The sequence below is a fragment of the Mus musculus genome, chromosome 5, assembly GCF_000001635.26.
Source record: "Mus musculus strain C57BL/6J chromosome 5, GRCm38.p6 C57BL/6J".
In the NCBI taxonomy this organism is placed as follows: Eukaryota; Metazoa; Chordata; class Mammalia; order Rodentia; family Muridae; genus Mus; species Mus musculus.
The window spans coordinates 96,089,613-96,106,479 of NC_000071.6; the positions used below are offsets into that span (position 1 = coordinate 96,089,613).

Consider the following 16,867-nt stretch of genomic DNA (forward strand, 5'->3'; position numbering starts at 1 on the left):
AATCACTAGAATCTTTTACTGTACTCTAATTCTTTATATGTCTTTAATATATATCCTAGCTTTTACCCCCCCCAAATTACTCCATTCTTTCACCATATGGATAAGTGTTTTGATAAAAATTACTGTCTATACTGATTTAAGAGACTTTGAAAGTGAATATGAAATCAAAATTCCCTTCTAGCTATCATTTTTACTTTGCTACTTTTGTAAACAACATAAAATGTTGTTTCTTACAAGAATAAGCAAGTAAAGGAACTGATGTAAAAGTGCAAACAACTTACTCACGATTATACAGCTGACTAAATACTAGAGCTATGATTTCCTAGCCTTTGTACTATTACCTCTGCCATGAAGAAAGAAGAGAGTAAAAGTGGGGCCCCTGAAGCCTCACCCCAGATGAAGAACTACAGTCAACTAAGGGATTAGAGAGCAGAAGAAACAGTCTTCAAAAGTAGAGTGCTTAGACTGTTAGCAAATGGTTTAATGAAATGTGTCACACTCAAAATTCTTCATTGTTATGCAATCCATGATACTATACTATTTAGGAAAGAAACAGCTAAGAAGGGAAAGAAAAAGAATGCAACAAACTATTTCCTCTGTACTGTAATAATCCAAGAATGAATCTACAGCTATAATGGTTAAAGTGTCCTAGATTGCAGTTGTAACTGCTCTGCAAAATATTAAGCACCTCTAGTAAATTACCAAGGAATTTAAATTTCTCTTTCAAAACAGTGATCAAACAAAGTTCTAATGAGACTAGAACTTATTCGTGCTTAGCAAAGACATGTCACAAAAGAATTCAATATGCATTTAGGAAGTAAATTATTAGTTATATTTAATATTAAACAGTAATATTACTATTAATGAAATATTAATTGAAAATGAAATCACAGAAGGAAATCCATATCATATATTGCCCTTATTAATTATACTTTACATATAACTGATATTTTACTCTATGGAAATTTAAAACTGTTATCTTCAAATCCATCTCAAAATTTCACAGTAATCTGCCAATAACAATATAATAAATATCTTCATTTCTTGTATATTACCTAAGAAAAACAGTATTGCAATTTCTAGCTTTACTCTTTTAGAATCAAACTAAAGACTATTTTCAATGAAAGTCCGGGATGCCAGGAAAGCAAGAGGCTCCCAGGACCCAACGGGGAGGACATTAGCTGAAATGCCCAACAAAGGGGAGAGAGTACCTGTGGAGATCATATCCAGAGGTTAGGCATGACCACCGGTTGAGGCATGAGGCCACCCACCCATCTCAAAAATATTAATCCAGAATTGCTCCTAAGAAAAATGCAGGGCAAAGAGTGGAACAGAGACTGAAGGAAAGGACATCCAGAGACTGTCCCACCTGGAGATCCATTCCATCTGCAGACACCAAACCCAGACACTATTGCTGATGCCAACAAGTGCTTGCTGGCAGGAGCCTGGTATAGTTGTCCCCTATGAGGCTCTGCCAGAGCCTAATCAATACAGATGTGGATGCTTGCAGTGAACATGAGCACTGGGCCCTCAATGAAGGAGAAAGGCGAAGGACTGAAGGAGCTGAAGGGTTTGCAACCCCACAGGAAGAACAACAATATCAACCAACCAGACCCCCTAGAGCTCCCAAGAACTAAACCACCAACCAAAGAGTACACGTGGAGGGATCCATGGCTCCAGCTGTATATGTAGCAGAGGATGGCCTCAACAATTGGAGGGGAGGCCCTTGGTCCTGTGGAGGCTTGATGCCCCAGTGTTGGGGAATGCTAGGGCAATGAGACAGGAGTGGAAGGGTGGGTGGGTGGGGAAGCAACCTCATAAAAGCAGGGGTGGGGGTTATGGAAGGAAAACCAGGAAGGGGGCTAACATTTGAAGTATAAATAAATAAAATAACCAATAAAAATTTTTTCCAAGAAAAAGAAAGTTAAAAGTAATTAAGTGTACATTGCTGTGCTTTCTCTCTTGACTCACTTTTCTGTTTTGAAGAATATTGCACAACCATCCACATGCTTTCTTTCCTGCTCAGACATGATTTTGGCACGTGACTTTGGAGAAAAAAATCCATCATATCCACGATCCTTCAATGCTGGCAGAAAGAGAGTAAAGTATTGCTCTGTTTCCACTTCCTAAGATGAAGGAAAAATTGTTATCTACATGACAGTTCAAATAGTTAAGACATAAAAATATTCTGTAATGAGTAAGAATTGATTACAACAAAGCACTTTATGTAACATATTATCCAGCAATCTTATCACAAGCAATTGTGTTTGACATGTGCAGTATTTTAACCATGAAGGCACAAGAAAGGTAGCATGACTTTCTCATGTTCATTGTACTGGTTAACAACAGGAGTAAGATTATATCTCAGCTTTCCTGTTTCCCAAATTAGGGTTCACTCCAATATAATTAAATAAATCACATATTAAGTGATAGGAAATAGTGAATCTTTCCTGTAAAAAGAAAAGTGATTAAATTATTCTTTTAAATTGTGGTATAAAGAAATGATATCTGAAGAGTGCAAAAGATACTCTTTTAACAATAACAAAAAAATCTAAAATTTCAGATCATAAAATGGTCTCTTAAGTCTCTAGCTGCATATGTATCATTGGGAAGAGAGGCCCCTTGGTCTTGCAAACTTTATATGCCTCAGTATGGGGGAATGCCAGGGCCAAGAAGTGGGAATGGGTAGGTAGGGGAGTAAGGGGGGGGTATGGGGGACTTCTGGGATAGCATTTGAAATGTAAATGAAGAAAATAACCTAATAAAAAATTTTTAATGGTCTCTTAATTTAAATAATTAAGTTAGAAATTTTTCTTTGATCCATAGAATATTTTAAATAAACCTTTCCAAAAAAATGTAGAAGTGATGATATGTGCATATAAAGGTGCTCTCAACAGCATGATTTAAAAAAAAAAAAAAGCTCCAAGTGACTGTTCTACAATTTAAACATTGTAATTCATTTAATTGTATTCATCTGCTGATTTTAAGAGTTTGAGTAACATGAAAAAAATGTATTAAGTGGATAAAGAAAATATGCCAATATTATAATCTCTATTCATTAAAATACTTTTAACTAAATGAAAAGAACAAAAAAGTATATAAAAAATATTTCAGGCCTTTCATATATAGTTCACATTTTCCTTAGTCACACTTTATAATTTTTCAACTTTTGGAGCATACTGTATAATGTACTATGGCTTTTACAAAAGAAAAGTCTCCTTAAATTCAGATTTATCTTTCAAACTACCTTTGACTTAAAAGGCCTGAGCATGGTGCTATGAATACTGAAGAGAAAGCTGGACAGTGAGCCACAGCCAAACTGCATATGCTTCCTCCTCCCAACTCTCAATGTAAGATGCAAAAACAATAAATTACCAAGCTATTCCAGTTTTTAAAAAACTGATTTCCATGTTTCTTTTTCTTTTTTGACATGGGGCCTCAGTACATAGCCATAGCTGGATTGGGGCATACTGTGTAGCCAAAAAAAAAAAAAAAACCCAAAAAACAAAAAGCAAGTCATCAACTTTCTTCCCAGGGAATATGTGTAAGATACTACAATAATTTAAGAAATCCTTAAGAAATGGAAACTATTTGAGGTGATAGACATATGAGCAAGCCATACCACACTGTACACATATATTTAAGTATCATGCTGTATCTAATTAAATAAACATAATTGTCTATTTGAATTTTTTCAAATGAAAATATTTAAGATGCTTTGAAATCAATAAAATTACTAACCAAAAAAAAAAAAAAAAAAAAAAAACCTACTCAAAATTCTGGGCTAATTATTGCCAAATGTTGAAGAGAAATTTCAATTTCCAAAGAATATAAATTTCTTCTTCAGTTAAATTCAACACATGGTGTTTTTAAATAGAAGGGTGAAAAGTCCTCCTCTCCAATTCAATTCTAGGTAAGCAACTTCTACAACTGAGCCCATCTTCTGTGAGTGGTCTACCTCCTGAGAGATTTGAACCCTTAATAAGTATTTAAACAAACTGAAAAGGAATTTTAAAATTATTTTTGAGAAGTCAAACAGATATAAAAATTTTACCAATACAGATCTGTTTTAAAAGGAGAAACATTCAGATAGGTCTAAATTTTAGAAATAGTTCATCAAGTAAAAAAAATTTTATGAATTAACTGGGCAGGGTTTTTTTTAATGATTAAGAAACATCTTTAAGAAATTTTTCTTCTTCTGAACTCAACTCTTAAGTAAAACTTTTATTCCTGAAAGACTAATCTGCAATTTTCTCTTTCAATAATTCCAATAAAATGCTCACAAGGAACTGTTAACATGGATAGGAGGCAAGATTAATTTCAGAAAACAGTAAATGAAAATAAATACACATGTGTCCTCAGTCAGCAATACAGTTACACTATGAAAATCTCTTTCATTTTTACTAAAATTATTGCCCTTTTAAAGGAGAAAAAAATATTCTTTTTCAGTTTTGCTTTGAACATGGGCTTTTTCCCCCCAGAGGTAGCATTTTCTACTATTTTTAGTTCATCTTTAGGTTAAACACAATTTAATTTCTATAGTGTTACCTGAAGACTAATGATATCTGCGTCCCAGTTAACAATTTCTTCCATAATTCCCTTTTTCCTGTATTCCCAGTTTAATGCCCAGGACGGACAATAGCCATATAGCTGCCTGGTAGCATATTTATCACATAACACATTGTAACACATAACCGTGAATGATGCTAAGAAGGGGAGAAAAAAACAGACAAAAGGAGGAAATTAGGCAACTTTTTGTTACTCAGTATCAAGAATATGCATGCATAAGCACATAAAAACAGTTCACATAGGATTATGGCAAAATGCCAGGAGAAGCAAATTATGATAAAGTATTTACTTTTGTTTAACTTGGAATGCAGGATTTCTCAAAAATGTAGTATCTTCTATGACTTTTACATTCACATTTCAAGTTAAAGGCAATTTCACTTACAGTGCTATCTTATGATGAAGTACAATGCACTAATGTTTAACAGTCTAAATTTAACTATCCATATTGAAAATTTTGAAGGAAATTTAATAAATTCAACTTCTGAAACTCAGAGTATTATTTGCATGTGATTTATGGAGAAAGGTTTTTTAAATTTAAACAAATTCAAATTTTAGTTTAATTTAGATTAAAGTGTTCTAATTTCTTTACTTTTTATCAAAAATTTGATAGCTAACATTTTAGGGACCTATTATTATTTCTACTAATCTAAGCCAAAAAAGGGTGACCAAATTTAGCCATAAGAGAATCCTTTCTGCCAATCTAATATTCATTTCTGAAGTAAAGTTATTATTCTGTAAGATTCTGACTTATTAAAAACCACAACTACAAATATAGCAAACTAATAATCCAGATTCCCTCACTACTCTAAATTATGCTCTGAGAGTCAACAACCTTAATACTTGGAAACCCACCACTTCTGGCCCCTAAGTATCTGTGAAACAGAAATTAAAGTTTAACAAAATCCTGAATTGACTCAAATTAGATATTATGTTAAACAAAAATAAGGCCTAAATTTCCTAAAAAATTCTCCATCTTAGGTACCCATTTTAGTCACCATGTAGATGTTTTTCAAAAACTACAACAACAACAAAAAAAAACATTAAATAACAAAGAAACCCTGATATAAAGGATATCCCCATGCTAAGTCAGAGCATTGGGTTTTTGGCATACATATTTTCAAGAAGATAGCACTTAGGTTAATAAACCTGCATGGTTAAAAACCATCAATTTCATAAATTTCTAAGCAACTAAAGTTAAAGTAACTTTGTTGAAGCTGGGTTCACTTTCAATAATAGAAAAGACAGAAAAGTGTTAGATTCATGGCCATTTTGTATACTGAAGTCTACGTTTCAGTTGGAATTATTTATATCCTTTGTATTTACTTTGGAAACGACCCTGAACAATTCATAAGCCACGATTCTGTGAAACTTAGTACCCCAAGTTTAGCGTGTTCTGCCTCTCCAGATTTGAAGAGGAAAAGAAGTTATGTAGATTGTTGTGGTTATTGGTTTTGTTAATATAGAGACTTTTTGATGTAAGATTTTTCTAGAAAAGTCTAGGAGTGAAAATTTCTCCAATAAAAACTAAATTCTGCATTAATGAAATTTTTACAAGTTTTAAAGTGGAAATTAATTAAGCTGCAGATAGAATTTCCAATTTCCATTTCTATCTGGAAGATTTTTCTCTAATTGGGCCTAATTATTGCAGTTAATGATTGTAATAATTTCAGTATACAATCACTCTACACTACCTGAGTTATTACACACATGTCTCTATACAGCAAAAGAAAGGGGCATTTTTCAATATTGACATCTACTCAGTTAGTACAAAACTAAGGAAAATCTTTACTAGGTTCTTCATCACAGTTAACCCTAAGAAAACATTACTTTAGGAATCTCTGACTACGTAATATTTAGCTGTATGTACCTCTTCCTTTTCTTAATAGATATGTGGCTATGTAATAGTAGAAGCCTTATAAGTTATGCTCATTTGTGTTCAAGAAGGGATTAAAGAGCTCAAAATATATGTTCATCTTTAATGTAAAAAGCTAACCTTTACACTGGTTTTCATTTTAATTAGTGTATGTTCACTGAGATTTTTGTACCTAAGATACTTTGTTCATATTAACCCGTCACCTAACTACCCCAGCCCCTGTTGAATGCCCCCCCATCACCTAACTACCCCAGCCCCTGTTGAATGCCCCCCCCATCACCTAACTACCCCAGCCCCTGTTGAATGCCCCCCATCACCTAACTACCCCAGCCCCTGTTGAATGCCCCCCCATCACCTAACTACCCCAGCCCCTGTTGAATGCCCCCCCCATCACCTAACTACCCCAGTCCCTGTTGAATGCCTCCCCATCACCTAACTACCCCAGCCCCTGTTGAATGCCCCCCCATCACCTAACTACCCCAGCCCCTGTTGAATGCCCCCCCATAGGGTTCCCTTCTGCTCTCTTCCCAAATAGTTTCCTCCCCACCTATCTTCATGTCTTAGGTGAATTTTTTTTCATAAATCTAAATTTCAAATACAAAAGACAAAATATTTTTATTTCAGTATCTGGCTTAATTCCACTTAACAGAAGATGGAAATCTAACCAAAGAAGAGCTTTCCATTTCTAAGAAAGATGGAGGAGGGTAGAGTAGAAAGGATATAAACCACACTACAGAAAACCAATCTATCTAATTCAAGGCACTCTAAAAACATGAAGTGTTTCCTTTACTTAAATCATTCAATATGTATCATGCTAAAACAAATGTTATTTGTGGTAATTTTGAAACAATGTCTATTTAACAGGCTGATGTTTTCCTATAGTTGTGATGATATAAAATCATAAGCCTGTGAAAAACACAAAACTGTATCGTGAAGAGTTATTTCTCAGCATCATTAAAATACAAAGAGAAGCATGAAGAAGTCTTACATTCTACCCAATACTGAAATATTTTGTTCTGAATGTTCTAGAACAGTAAAAATAAAAGTAAAAATAAAGCCAAAGGCCAGGTGTGGTGGCACACACTTTCAATATCAGCACTTGGAAGCAGAAGAAGGTAGATTTCTGTGAGACCAGTCTGGTTTACACAACAAGCTCCAGGACAAGCAGACCTAAATAGAGAGACCCTGTCTTTAAAAACAAAATAAGGATGACAACAACAACAAGAACACCCTAACCAAACAAACAAACAACTCAGAAACAGAAAGGTCTATATTGTTCAAAATGTTGATAGTAACTTCTAACCCTTAAAAACCATTAAAGTAGTAGTGTTCAGTAATTGGTCTAATGTATGAAAGTTAAAAATGTTTATTTAATTTTAAAATGAAATTAAGTATCATAAAAATATTTATGGATGTCATTTAAAAGGCACTTAAACAATAATTCACAATTTTGTTAAAGATTTTATTTTATGTATATGCATGAACTCCTGCATATATGTATCTCCAAACAGCCTTATATCCTAGAGAACCAGACTCCCTGGAACTAGGTTACGGATGACTGCTGCCATGTGGGCTCTAGAAACTGAACACAGGTCTTCAAGAGCAAAAAATGCTCTTAACCACTGAGCCATCTCTCTAGCCCCTTTATAACTTATTTTAAGTAGCAGTTCCAAACCTAAAATGTCTTAACATGCAGTTAAAAGTACTACAAAAAGGTAAAACTGTTAACCATCTGCAAAAAGACATAATGGCTTAAATTTCATATATTACTGTTTCAGATATGCCAAGTTATGCCCTTAGAGTTCTGAAATACTCTGAACCATTTCTACAATTAATTCTGCTAACATTTCTACACACTATCTTAAACATTAAGTATCTTGCCAGTCTTCCTCTCAAGGAAGTACCTAGGAAACTTAAAACCTTTCAGAAGCAAGGTTACTATTGCTCATTAGAAGAACCACCTAAGAGCGCTAAAAAGCTGCATCACAAAGAATAACTTTCTAGCCCAGTGCAGCCATGTGTAAGACAAGAGGTGTTTACTTGTATAATAGTTGTTTTAGTCTTGATGTTGTTTTAGTCTATTCTATCAACACTTTTAGGCACATCTATACCCATGGTAGATAAAATGAAAGCCTGTAATCACAAGCTCAAATAAAGCTTTATTTTAAAAGTAAAAGAGAGAAAAGCTACCTGATGGCAGAATTTGGTCTCGTTCTTTTAATGTAATCCATGGCCTCGGAGGAAGCTGCTCTGGATGAACTGAAAGAAAAAAGTTAAAAACAAAATAATCCTCTATATGTATAAAATCAGTGTCATTTAGTTCCTAATACCAAATCAACCTATTTGTGATTTAAGCCCACAAGTAGGCTTAAAAATCCAATCCTGGATTTGAACATAGACTTAAAAACTAAAAGAGTTCAAAAAAAAAAAAAAAAAAGCAGGAATCAGTGGGTAAAAATTCCTGTTACTTCAGCTTGAATGAACTCGACCCACATCCTTGGAACCTATGTAAAACGCCTCATTCTGTTGCATATCCCAGCACTCTTCTAAGATGAGAGAGACGAGAAGAGGCCAGAGAATCAGCTGGAAGCTCCAAGCCAGCCAGCATGGAGTAGAGAGAGCAGTGAGAACAACAGGACACAAAGTGAAAGGAGTCTTCTGAAAGCTGTCCTCTGACCTCACACCTAGCACTTACAAACAATCAGTAAATTCACCTAATTAAATTTCTAAAAAGAGCTATGCAGAGAACATTAAAACTAGTATTAGAAAAGGACATTAAGAAACTCATTAATGCCCCGGAGCTCTTGTCTCTAGCTGCATATGTATCAAAAAATGGCCTAGTCAGCCATCACTGGAAAGAGAGGCCCATTGCACAGGCAAACTTTATATGCCCCAGTACAGGGAAATGCCAGGGCCAAAAAAATGGGAATGGGTGGGTAGGGGAGTGGGGGCGGGGGGGACTTTTGGGATAGCATTGGAAATGTAATTGAGGAAAATACCTAATAAAAAAAAATTATCTCCAGGAAAAAAAAAGAAACTCATTAATGATATTTCCACATGTATGATTTTATGAAAAGTGCCCTAAACTTAAAACATTAAGCAAAATCTTTTGTTTTAATTACATAGGTAGTCATGATTTTTCTTTGTTCCCTTCTACAAAATTAAAGCTATGTAAAAATTTAACATATCTGTAAAGCAAGTATCTTAAAACAGAAAAAGAAAATAAATGTAAATAAAATAAAGGCTTTCATTACCTGATCTTTCATTGTTTTGTGTTATTTGAGATACAATTTCTCTGTGTAGCTCTCATTGTCCTGGAACTCAGACTTAAAAGTAGACCAGGCTCACCTTAAACTCATCTATCTGCCTGCCCCTTTCTCTGCCCCTGCCCCCTGTTAAGTGTTGGGGGATTAAAGGTGTGCATCACCAACTCCCGACTTCTTTCACTGTTTTATAATGTCAACTTCACTCGAGTGGCTAGCTCATTCTCTTCAGAATTGAGGAAACAAAGAAGTTGAGGTACTTCACTGGCAACTTTCTGTAATGTCACATCCCAGAGTTTCCAAAGATCTCCAGACATTTATCCAAATCCTGTCATCACCTTGGATTCCAGGAAAATACAACCTTCCAGAAAACTCCTACCCACAAGATGAAGCAATTATCTATGATGTTGTGCTACATCTGCAGCAGGACCATTCATTCCCTCAGAAGTATCCTATGCCATAAAGTAGTGAGGACTTTTTCAAACCCACCTTGTTCAACCAGAACTGAGACCACTGAAATGATTAAAAAAATAAAAAAGTCAATGACTTTTATAATGAATGAATATATGTTAAAAATAACAATAAAAAACAAAAACAGAAAAAAGTCTTTGAAAATATAAAAATACACTGGGTAGTAGTGACACATGCCTTTAATGCCAATAGCTGGGAGGCAGAGGCACGTAGATCTGTGTGAGTTTAAGGCCAGCCTGGTCTAAAGAGCAAGTTCTAGGAGGACGGCAAGGGCTACACAAAGAAACCCTGTCTCAAAAAACTGAAAAATAAAATAAATTGAGAAATTATTTATGGAATTATAAAAATGTCTAAATTTCTATCATTAATAGTCTAGAACAAAGAATATAAAGCTGAAAAGTTTTCTAAGATATAATGGATAAAAATTTCCATTCAACTAGGAATCAAAGAAAGTAAATAAATTTAAGTCAAATAAATTTGATGAAATTCTAACTAAACTTCTGAGAACTAGAAAAATAACTTCAGAAACATCAAAGACCTAACAGATTACCTATAGGAAAACACCAATTTAAATTACATGGGAAGCCTAAGGAAACACTACATTTTTTAATGGCTACAACAAAAGAACTATCCTTTAGAAATCAAGGAGCTGGCCATGGGTGCATGCATGTAATCCTAGATATTCCAAACTACTGTGTGGCTGAAATTAGTAGAAAGGAGGATCAAGAGGAAATAAAAGTCAGAATGTCATAAAAAGCAAAAAGACTGATCATTAACAGATAGATCTACCTTTAAATAATGGCCAGTGCTAAAGGAAGCTGTCCAAACAAAAAGAAAAATATAAGAGAAGAAAATCTAAAGCATCAAAAAAAAAAAAAAAAAAGATAAAACTAGGAGCATTAACATTACCACTTCACTCCCAGTTCTTATATAGTATTTGATGGTCAAAGGAGAAAATTGTAAAAACTATTATGGTACCAGTAAGAATACCTAAACTTTAGTTAAATTAAAAGTCAAAATAAAATCTTAGTAAGGTGAATAAAAAAATTAATCAAGTATTCTACATACCTTCAATTACAACAATATAGAAAATTAGAAAATAACTTTTCAACAACCAAGAATGGCTACGTTAATATGTGGTAAAGTAGTTTCCAAAATTAAAAAATAAAATAGAACAATAACAATCGTAAACATGTATGTGCCAATCAACAGCTTAAAATAACAGAAGCAGGGGCTGCAGAGAAAGTTCAGCAGTTAAATCATTTAGTACACTAAAATCCAAACAACAGCTCATGACCTTTTCTAACTCTAGTTTCAGGGTATCAGGTGCCCTATTCTAGCCTCCTCAGTCATCAGGAATGCTCATGATACACATATATACATGAAAGCAAAGTTTCATATACACAAAATAAAAATAAATCTTGAGCTGGGCATGATGGCGCACACATTTAATCACAGCACTTGGGAGGCAGAGGCAGGCATATTTCTGAGTTCAAGGCCAGCCTGGTCTACAGAGTGAGTTCCAGGACAGCCAGGGCTACACAGAGAAAGCCTGTCTCAAAAAACCAAAAGAAATCTTGAAAAAAAAAAAAAAAAAAAAACAAAAACAAAAACAAAAAAACATGAGAAGCAAAAGTTGACAGAGAAAAAAAAAAAAAAAAAGCTTGCATAACTACAACACAATTACAACCTGTTCTACAGAGTGAGTTCCAGGACAGCCAGGGCTATATGGAGAAACCCTGTCTCAAAAAAACAAAAGAAAACATAACACACACATATTTATGTTAAAAGAGGCTAGATTTCCATTAATAAGTTAAGTTACTACCTTTAGTTACAAAAAGTAACAAAATATAAACCAAACAGAAGAAAGAAGCACTAAGTTAAAAAGATACAAAAAAAGATTAGGAAAGAATGAAATACACAAAAATGTATCCTTAGCACACATAATTAAACTTCTGAGGTAGATAATAAGAAACAAGTACATTTGCAATTCTAAACAATTAGTAAAACCAAATTATTAAATATACATTAATCACACTAGTACAGTGTCACCAACAAACGTAAACTGGTATAATAGAATGCTGCCATCAACAACTGCAGAGGTCTATTCTTCCGAAGTGCATGCTTAACACCTACAAAAACTAAGAATATGTTGGCTTATAAGGTATTAAATTTTTTAATAAAAAGACTACATTCTCTAACCACAATACAATCAAGCTGAAGAGAAGGTTGTAGGCTTCCATGTAGGTATGGAAATTAAACCTATGTAGGTATGGAAATTAAACCTCTGTCTTCTAGAAAAATCAACCAGTGCTTTAAATGGCTGCATCACTTCTCCAGTTCCTATCACAGCATTGTGAAAAGGATATCTGAAATCAATTAATAAAAAACAAACTACCCATACAGTCAAATATAATCAGATCAAGGGAGAAGTTTTACTGTCTTTAATCTCAAGACTTTTTATACTTCTATCATCAAACCACAATCCATATATATATAGGCACATTTTCCCCCTTTGGAGTCATCTACCGTTTCTGGTCCTTAAAACCTTTTTCTGCATAGATCCAAGAGTCTCAAGGGAAGAAATCTGATAAAGACATCCTTTTCAGGGCTGAGTGCTCCAAAGTCTCTCACTCAACCACATCCCTGAACAGGCCCTATACCCAGAAGTATCTGCTGGCCAACACAGAAAGGATAATTTTTTAATCTTTTTTTAAAAATATTTTATATATTTACATTTCAAATGTTATCCCCTTTCCCGGTTTCCCCTCTGGATCCGATCCCTCCTGCCCCCCTCCACTTCCCCCACCCCCTCTCCCTGCTTCTATAAGGGTGCTGTACCACCCACCCACTCTCACCTCACTGCCCTGGCCTTCCCCAACACTGGGGAATCAAGCCTTCACAGGATCAAGGGCTTCTCCTCCTATTGATGCCAGACAATGCCATCCTTTGCTACATATGCAGCTGGAGCCATGGGTCCCTCCATGTGGACTCTTTGGTTGGTGGTTTAGTCAGATGACAGCAGATGCTGGCAAGGGTGTGTAGAAAGAGGAACACTCCTCCATTGTTGGTGGGATTACAAGCTGGTACAATCACTCTGGAAATCAGTGTGGCCATTCCTCAGAAAATTGGACATAGTACTACCTGAGAACTCAGCTATGCCACTCTTGGGCATATACTCAAAAGATGCTCCAACATATAAGAAGGACATATGCTCCACTATGTTCATAGCAACCTTATTTATAATAGCCAGAAGCTGGAAAGAACCCAGATGTCCTTCAACAGACAAATGCATACAGAAAATGTGGTACTTCATGAAATTCTTAGGCAAATGGGTGGAACTAAAAGGTATCATCCTAAGTGAGGTAACCCAGTCACAAAAGAACATACACGGTATGCACTCACTGATAGGTGGATATTAGCCCAAAAGCTCAGAATACCCAAGATAGAATTCACAGGCCATCTGAAGCTCAAGAAGGAAAACCAAAATGTGGATGTTTCAGTCTTTCTTAGAAGGGGGAACAAAATAATCACAGGAGGTAGAGGGTGGGAGGAACTTGGGAGGAAGAGAGGAAGAAGAGGGAGAAAATGGGGGCCAGGATCAGGTATGAGAGGAGACAGGGATGATATACGGAGGGTCAGAAATTTGAACAGAGGTGTGTAGGTATGGGGGACAGGAACTGGGGATAGCCACAAGCAAGACCCAGATGCCAAGAAAGCAAGAGGCTCTCAGAACCCAACAGGGATGAGATTAGCTGAAATAGCCAACAAAGGGGAGGGAGAACCTGTAGAGGCTCCTGGTTGGGGGATAGGACTACCCACTCATCCCCTAAATTCTTAGCCCAGAGGACTCCTGTCTAAAGGAAATATGGGGACAAAGTGCAGAGCAGAGACTGAAGGAAAGGCCATCCAGAGACTGCCCCACCTGGGAATCCATCCCATATACAGTCACCAAATGCAGACAGTACTTTGGATGCCAACAAGTGCTTGCTGACAGGAGCCTGATATAGCTGTCTCCTGAGAGGCTCTGCCAGAGCCTGACAAATACTGAGGCAGATGCTCGCAGCCAACCATTGGACTTAGCATGGGGTCCCCAATAGAGGAGTTAGAGAAAGGACTGAAGGGTTCCTATGCAACCCTATAGAAAGAATAATATCAACCAACCAGATACCGCAGAGCTCGCAGGGACTAAACCACCAACCAAAGAGTACACATGGAAGGACCCGTGGCTTTATTTTTTTATATTATTTTTTGTTTGTTTGTTTGTTCTCATTGTTTCTGTTTTTGATAGAAAAGACATGTATGTATTTGGGTGGGAAGGATTTGGGAGGAGTTGAGTAAGAAGAAAGAATATGATCCAAATGTACTGTATGAAAATTTTTTAAATAGGAAATATTGTTTCCTTCTGTTTCCATATATTTCAGGCTAGGTTTCAAACGTAATTGAGGACCACTTTAGGCTTCTGATCATCCCCTGTCTACCTCCAAAGTGCTGAGATTTCAAGTACGTGCTGGCACCACATGCAGGTTATGTGGCACTAGAATCAACACAGAGCTCTGTGAATGCTAGGCAGCCTCTTTACTGAGTTACATCAGTTGCTCCACACTTGATTTCTCATGCAGCATTTAAAACCAGCAATGAAACAATAAAATTATCAACAAATGGTTCAGAGTAAAATTTAAAAACATACACATATAGGACTATCATATAACTTTACTCCAACCCAGCACTTAGGAGACAGGAGAAACAAGTGGATTATTTATGTGAGTTTGTGGCCAGTTTGGTCCACATAGTGTGCTCTAGGCCAGCCAAAGCTATAATAAATCTGTTAAATAAATAATTAAATAAATGGGGTTTTTAATTTTTTAAGGGGCCAGGTGTAGAGACAAAGAAGATAGCTCAGTGGGTAAAAAAAAAAGTGCATATTCTACAAGTATGAGGGCCTAAGCTCAAATTTCCAGTATCACATAAAAAGAGGTTGTACCTGCATACACTAGTATGCAGACATATCCCAAGAAGGCTGCTGGCCAGTCAACATTGCTGAAAAAAGCTAATTCTGGTTCAATAATTAACTCTGTCTCCAGGTAATCAATAAGGGGAAAGTATGATAACTCAGCATGTGTGCACATACACAGGCATTCATACCCATACATTCAAGTTCGTGGACCCCACATATACAAAACCAACACACACAACCAAAATATGTATATTTTTAGAAAGACATTACTCAAAAAATGTAAATTAGAATTAATCTCACACTTATACCCATATTTTCAATGCTTAAGTAAGACAATAAGAAGTTATAATATCAAAAAATTTTTAAGTTATTATATACAGAATAGCCTTCTTATGTAAAATAAATTTGTATACGGACTACAACCATTGTAACTCTGGTATTCTTAAAGATCGCTCACAAATGTTCCACATATGTACAATGAGTTGAACTATAGACAAACCTTGATTTATAATGGGATTGTGTTCTAATTAGACCCTCTGGACTAAATCAAGAGAGTATTTAAAACACTTAACCTGAATCATACCTTAGGGTAGCTTATCTAAAGGTCTACAGAATATTTGTTAACTTACAGTTGGAAAAATTATCTTACAGAAAGCCAAATTTATAATAAAGTACTGTTTATCTCATTTAATTTACTGAACACTATACTGAAAGTAAAAACAAAAAGAAAAAAAAACAATAATTGTAGTACAGGTAAACTTTTACATAAAATCTGTACCAAATTCAAGTAACTATTTATCTTAGTGATTAAGACAATCTTGAGTTCATAAGCCTTGGAATTACTAGCCATTTTTATCTCAATGATTATACTACAAAATGTAAAGATCCTGAGACTAGAGAGATGGTTCTATAGTTAAGAGCGCTTGCTACTCTTTCAAAAGATCTGAGTTTAGTTCCTAGCACTTTAAGACAGATTATTTCCACCTACAACTCCAGCTCTAGAGAATCTAACACCCTCTTCTGGCCTCTGACACCTCTACATGTATGGCATATATGAATCCATCTTGTATCTTTAATTCCAACATTCAGAGGAAAGTGATTATCTTGTGAGTTTGAAGCCAGCCAGGTCTACATTATAATGTCCAGAGCACTCCAGGGCTCCAGTAAGACTCTATCTCAGAAGTAGCAAAAGTAGTAGTAAGTAGTAGTAGCAGTAAGTAGTAGTAGCCATAGTTGTAGTAAATTGTAAAAATTCCTACAGGATAGTATAACTAAAACTCTCATCACATCGCTTCATAAACAGAAAGTACTCACACATGGAAAAAAAATCTCATAAATTTCATAATTACTGCCTATTTCATTAATTACTACATAAGCCAGAAATTCCTCTAAGCAGCTGTCTAAGAAGTGTGTGGTGCATCAGCTACTGATAGCATCTGTAGAGTTCAATGCTTCGTCAGTAAGCGTTACCTGCAAGATTGTCAAGCATGAAGTTCAGTAGCTTTCGGGTTCCATCTGGGTCCTGGTATAAGCTCATAATATCCTGTGATAAAGGATTGCCTTAAACAGAAAACAAGAATAAAACATGACAATTGCAATTTCAGGGCATATGTTATAGAACAACATAGTAATTTTGCTGCTTTATCTGTGACACACATCTAAAGAAATTATATGAATATAATAAGAAAATACTTTAAGACAGCCATAAATAGTAACTTCAAAAGAGTTATTTCC

At 35.3% G+C, this 16,867-nt stretch overlaps 1 protein-coding gene across 10 annotated transcripts in view; it reads right to left on the minus strand.

Annotated features, from left to right (window-relative positions):
- The window catches only part of Cnot6l (CCR4-NOT transcription complex, subunit 6-like), a 93,866-nt gene that overhangs the window by 19,280 nt on the left and 57,719 nt on the right, over positions 1–16,867 (minus strand). For all 10 annotated transcript variants that reach the window (XM_006534870.4, XM_030254400.1, XM_030254398.1 and 7 more), the window contains 4 exons: positions 16,604–16,693; positions 8,633–8,701; positions 4,549–4,706; positions 1,972–2,126 (listed from right to left, as the gene is read on the minus strand). In XM_006534870.4, coding sequence (XP_006534933.1) covers positions 1,972–2,126; positions 4,549–4,706; positions 8,633–8,701; positions 16,604–16,693 — 472 coding nt within the window. The remainder of the gene's footprint in view (positions 1–1,971; positions 2,127–4,548; positions 4,707–8,632; positions 8,702–16,603; positions 16,694–16,867) is intronic.